The sequence below is a fragment of the Tarenaya hassleriana genome, unplaced genomic scaffold, assembly GCF_000463585.1.
Source record: "Tarenaya hassleriana unplaced genomic scaffold, ASM46358v1 Cleome1, whole genome shotgun sequence".
Taxonomy (NCBI): domain Eukaryota; kingdom Viridiplantae; phylum Streptophyta; class Magnoliopsida; order Brassicales; family Cleomaceae; genus Tarenaya; species Tarenaya hassleriana.
Genome location: NW_010960187.1, coordinates 9,192,568 through 9,198,051, shown reverse-complemented (window position 1 = coordinate 9,198,051; position 5,484 = coordinate 9,192,568). Strand labels below are relative to the sequence as shown.

Here is a 5,484-nt window from a genome sequence, read left to right as displayed (position 1 = left end):
CCTTTTACCGCAGGCTACATACTCCTGAATCTTCATAGACATTGACAATTACGGATAAATCACTCAGTAAAGTTTCATATATTCTAAAAAAATGCCTAAAAGGACTCCTCAGAATTTACAGCTACAATGAAATTATTGGTCCTTCTCTACACAATACATTACACATGCCGATTCGATGATTTGATATCACAATTCACACACTTCCTAACCCGACGAATGACAATATGATCCCATGACCATATAAAAAGACCAAGATTGTAGGAATGTACCTGAACATTCCTAGCACTGAACTAGCTTTGATGTCATGTCTTCAGTTCCTGCAATTCCTGTAGAAACATGAAATTAAATGATCCAACCCAAAACAAAATGGTCAGTTATGTAAAACCCAAACAAAATAATCTTCTTTATTCTAACTTCTTTTTTTTCTTTTTCCGATGAATGAATATAGAGTTACACGTGAAAAAAAAAACAAAGAACCCAGTCCATGAAAATCGAGAGACTGTTGATGACGAATATCCATTTACAGTATTTACACAATGAAATGAACACGAGAGTAAGACCGGAATGTTCCCCGAAACTGGAAACACACGACAAAGAAGCCAATTTGATTTGGTGTTTTAGGTATTTGATCAGTCAGTAAGCATCTTATATTAGTAAATGACCCTCTCCGTTGGGGCTTGGCTCTGTACGAGACGTGTCTTATTAACTACCAGCAGAAGCACGACATGACCAAGACATGAACCACGAGAACAACCTGGCATAATCAACCTGCAAAGATCCAACAGTACCAATCTCAGTGGAGAGAATCGATTCAAATTACCTTGCATTTCTTCAGATTATCAAGAATAATCCGATTTATTTCCATAAGGAATATGCAAGAAGATGCTAAATCGAAAATGAATAGTGAGTTATATAAGTCTTACCTTCTTCTGAGAAAGCGAAAATGCCCCCAAGCATATCATCGTCATCGCCACCTTCCTCTGATTTTTCACGTTCAGATGGGGCGTCATCATTGTCTGCTTCAGTAGCGATTTCTGCGGATTCATGAGCTTCAACAGGCGCAGTTGTGGCATAATACCCCTCTTTGAAGAACTGCTCGAAATTGGGTGATTCATCGATTGTTCCCTCATCCAGGACATTCATGCTCATATCAGAACGGTTAGAGCTTGCAGTAGAAGCTTCACTTGTCCCGCTGCTATCCGCAATGGTTCTTCCAGCGGGTAGATCAGTGTCTACATAATCAGTCTCTTTAGAAGGAGATATGGAAACTACAGGTTGTTTGAAAGATCTAGAACTGCTAACTCCGGTAGGAGGACTTTGATTTTGTATATGTACTCCAAAAGAGGGATGCCTGCTTCTTTTCCTGTCATCACTTTCATTCCCAGATCCAATGGCCAAGTAAGAAATCCCTGATGATTCAGCATACCAATGGAAAGATCAAATCGAGAACAACAACACAATACTAGAAGGAAATTGACTGTGACCAACCAAGACAAAATATGTCGCCTTCTCGCAAAGTTTCCAACTGAGAATTGTAAACCTTAACTTAGATTCAGCAGTACCTTTCAATGGATTTTCTTTCATTTGGTCAGGATCATAAAGTGAATCTGGGTACCTTTCCCCAGTAAGCCCCCTGCAAGAAACAAAGAAATCACAAATTGGCAAACATAGATGAATATGAAAGAAGTGAAGCGACCAGCTGCTCTAGTAAATTACCGGTTGCCCATACTGGAGTATACACCATTAAAATTATCGAACACAGGCAGCAGATCCTTCTTCTTTATTTCAATCTCTCTTGTAGATACTTTCTCGATTTCTGTCTCCCCCCCAGACCGGTGCACACCTGAGTTCTCGCCATCAACCTCTGGTGGACACATCGAGTAGAAAGATATCTGGCAATAATTTTTATAGCAATGTCATGAAGTTGGAAATACTAACATGGTGTAAGATAAGAAAGAATGGCCCCTTGGCTGGGTAAGACAAAAACAGGTATAAATAGTTCATGAGAACCTTAGAATTTTGCCAGATCGGTCTCCTTCCTGAGTTAATCTGCACCTCTGCATTGGCAAGATATACTTGGTGTTTTTCTGGGGGCTTCACCAACTCCTTGTGCCCAATGTCATTATCTTCACCATCAGAAGCATCCATAATAATATCTGCAGTTTCTCGTCCACCAAGAGTAAGCCCATGTATGTTCTCCTCTCTTTCGGGCCAATCTGTTCTTCGGCAGACATCCCAACACTGAACTGGTTCGACTTTCACTCGCAACTCCTCTTCAGAGGTTGGCAAAGAAACAGCTCCAATTCGTGAATTGCTTTCAGCCAGGTCTCCCCCAACAGGCGGTACAAGTTTGTATTGAACCACATGACCTGACGGAGTGTAGACCAGCAAATACTCCAGGGCATGATCTGACAGTGACTCGGCAGGCACAGATTGATGGAAAACAACAGCAAGAGCACCAGAGGGAAAAGATGGTTTCCCAGCAACTGAACTTGCAGCTTGTAAGAAATTGTTGCTTTTGATTCGGCTAATTACAGTAAGGTTTACAGATGCTGGCGGAGGAGGTGAAAAATGGTTGGTTGTGAATGACGAACTCGACCACCATGGCAGAGACAATGATGGTGCAAGTACAGATCCACTGGCATGAGAATTCCGTATTTCAAGAACATTCTCTCCACCAAAAGGGGAAAGAACAAAAATATGGCATGTACCCTTGGATGAAACAATCGCAACCCACTGACTGTAATGACTAAAGCAAATATCTTGTATTACCTGAGAATAACACGAAGTCTGAGTCCGACGAGGATGTGAGGATGGAAAGAAATTCACAACAAAAAATGGAACACAAACTTACAGCTGATGTCATGCCACGATGCAGTTTGTACAAATGCACATGAGAGGAGCTCCAATCATAGCTTCGGGTGCCTGATCGACTCTTTGAGGAAGCTGGCATAATCCGAAAGACATTTATATTGTTTCCATGGATTGAAGCAGTGACTAGCAGAGTGCCACTTGGATCAAAACACAGAGCAGATATTGGGCTAGTGTGAGCTTTGAACTGCGATATAATAGCTCGCGATTCAAAATCTTTGATGACAACCTGCATAAGTGTCATATCGATAAAAGAGTTATACCTGGTCGTAAGACAGTTCTCAAGTCTCAGGTGGATCAGAATCACCCAACACAGAACACAAAATATTTGAGAACGGAACCTAGTACAAGCTCTCTATATACTTAATAAATGACCTGAGAGGAATATGAAGAAACATATCAGAACACTTTTAAACTTTCCCATGTCGTGCATTCTGTAACTCGTGATTTTTTCTGCATAGTCTTGCAAAGTTTAACTATGTCCACTCATAAAAGTTAAGAACCAACCCAGATTCCAAATTATCAGAAACTATGCTTGGATTATTAAAGACTAACCGTTCCAGCAACATCTGTTTCTGCTGATTGTGATGCTGCACGACCAACTTTCCAACTGGAACTAGATGAAACAGGAGAACCAGTACCATCATGCTTGAGATCCTGGCAGTATTTAGATAAAGTCTTGTAACCCTTGTCACCCAAGTTGATTAATCCAGTGGCCAGATGCTTACTGGATTCCATGGCATATCTTGCCACTAGATTTCCATTGCTTGGCGAGGTAGATGGACTGACACCAGGAGACGTAAGAGTCTGTGGGCTTAGACGACCAGTACTAGATGACAAAGGATTGTTGGAAGCATAAGCTAACCATCTAGGACCGACAGCCATTGGACCATATCCGATATTGACCCCAGATATCCCTTGGCTTCCAAACTGGGGGACTGGATATGAGAGAACACTGAATTTGTTCTCAAGAGTCAGAGCATCAAAACAGTATATCTGCAGCAATATAAACACATTTCAACAGCATGATTAGATGCATCTCTTTATTAGCAGAGTTGTCTAAGAAGTAGCGAGAAATTATATAATGAAATACAAAGTAAACTATCTACGTCGGATCTCATGGAAAGCAAAACATATCACATCTGCTTGAGTTGGTAGACAGAACCTGTGAACCAAGGCCAACAGCTACTACACGGGGGCTGCATCTGACCATATAGACAGTTGATCGGAATCTTAGAACATGTACATAGTTGTGAGATCTCAGAGAATAGAATCGAACAACTGTGGGAGACAGGGCGAGATTTCCCATCCGAGGATCTTCGTAACCATTTCTAATTGATCCATCTCTAGCAGTGAAAATAGGACCTGAGCCTTTAGATTCATCAGCAACCACTAGAAGGATAGGATGTGATGATCTAAATCCTTCAATGCCCTCACATTTCGCAGGGAGGGACTGCATCTGTAAGAATGTGACTGGATCATCCCGCCTTGAAACAAGTTCACGGACATTAGCAGCATCATTGACGTCAAGGACTTGAAACCCATTGGAATAACCAAGCAAGTGGACATGCTTGAAGGAAGATGCATCTGTGTGTAGTACGTCAAAGGAGGACCAAAGCACCTGCTTATATAAACAAAATGTTAAGCATTATCTCGAAACAAATTTCATAGAGTTATGTAAACACGAATCAGCTCCTAATTTCTCTTGAATTCGAAACGTAACATTTCCATTCCGGAATTTCCTTCTAATAAACTCAAAACCTAGCAGACTAAAAATCCCTAATCTTCCTAATCCGGTCAAAGGGACGCGAAACAAACTCGAACAGGAGAACCGATCAGAAATTAAAACGGATCAGATTCAACTGGCAACGAAACCAAGATTATAAAAACAAATCCAGAATCGCGAATCGGAGAAATTAATCGAGACAAACCTGGTCCTTTTGCTCCTGAGACTCTCCGGAGAGAGAAGCGGCGACGGAGGCGCTAGCTGAACGGACTCCAGAGGAAGCGGTTCTGATGAAGGTGGAGATGATTTTCAGTGAACTCGGCAACAAGCCATTGGTACCGTTCTTACTGTGATTATCGCCGTTTTTGTTGTTGAATTTGGCGCTTTTCCTCATAGTCAAATCCAAATCGACGAATCCGATATTTCCGGCCACCGGAGACACACCGGGGACAAATCGCCGATCGGGAACCGCATAAGCAGCAGAAGAGAACGAAGAGATCCTTCAACTCGTGAAGCTGTGGCGTTTCGCCATATTTGTTCCCTCGTTAGATTTGCGGTGATTGTTCGGTTGTGTTTTTTTGACCTTGACAGAGAACGATGGAGAAGACGAGACAAAGAAGAAGAAAATAAGAAACTGTTCTTTCCTTTTCTTCTCTCTCTCTCTCTTTTTTTAATTATTATTTTCTTTTTTTCACATCGATTTTCTTAACAAGATGGGTTCGTGTCCGCGGTGGTTGTTAATTGCCCAGTAAGCAAAACGTTTTCAAAAATTCAGATTTCACCCCAAATTTTAATTTATCCCGAAATATGATGCACTCTAAATTTGCGATATAGTCCCTAAGAATATCTCGACTTTACAAAATAATACTAACAATTGTGATGTCATT

The 5,484-nt window shown here is 41.2% G+C and overlaps 1 protein-coding gene across 1 annotated transcript; it reads right to left on the bottom strand.

Moving 5' to 3' along the window:
• Positions 1-379: 379 nt before the first annotated feature.
• On the bottom strand, positions 380-5,264 carry LOC104821048 (autophagy-related protein 18h-like). The gene is made up of 9 exons (XM_010551786.2): positions 4,803-5,264; positions 4,037-4,492; positions 3,427-3,867; positions 2,855-3,100; positions 2,011-2,772; positions 1,717-1,892; positions 1,563-1,633; positions 924-1,409; positions 380-768 (listed from the first exon to the last, which is right to left on the bottom strand). The coding sequence occupies exons 1-9, from the start codon at positions 4,989-4,991 to the stop codon at positions 764-766; spliced, it is 2,832 nt and encodes a 943-aa protein (XP_010550088.1). The 5' UTR covers positions 4,992-5,264; the 3' UTR covers positions 380-763.
• Between the last annotated feature and the right edge of the window lie 220 nt (positions 5,265-5,484).

Excerpts from the sequence above, each read along its gene's own strand:
- LOC104821048 (XM_010551786.2), bottom strand. The coding sequence starts at position 4,991 with ATGAGGAAAAGCGCCAAATTCAACAACAAAAACGGCGATAATCACAGT. Across the intron at positions 3,101-3,426 it reads AAACAGATGTTGCTGGAACG|GTTGTCATCAAAGATTTTGA; the intron begins GTTAGTCTTTAA and ends ACACTTATGCAG. Across the intron at positions 1,410-1,562 it reads GAAAGAAAATCCATTGAAAG|GGATTTCTTACTTGGCCATT; the intron begins GTACTGCTGAAT and ends CTGAATCATCAG.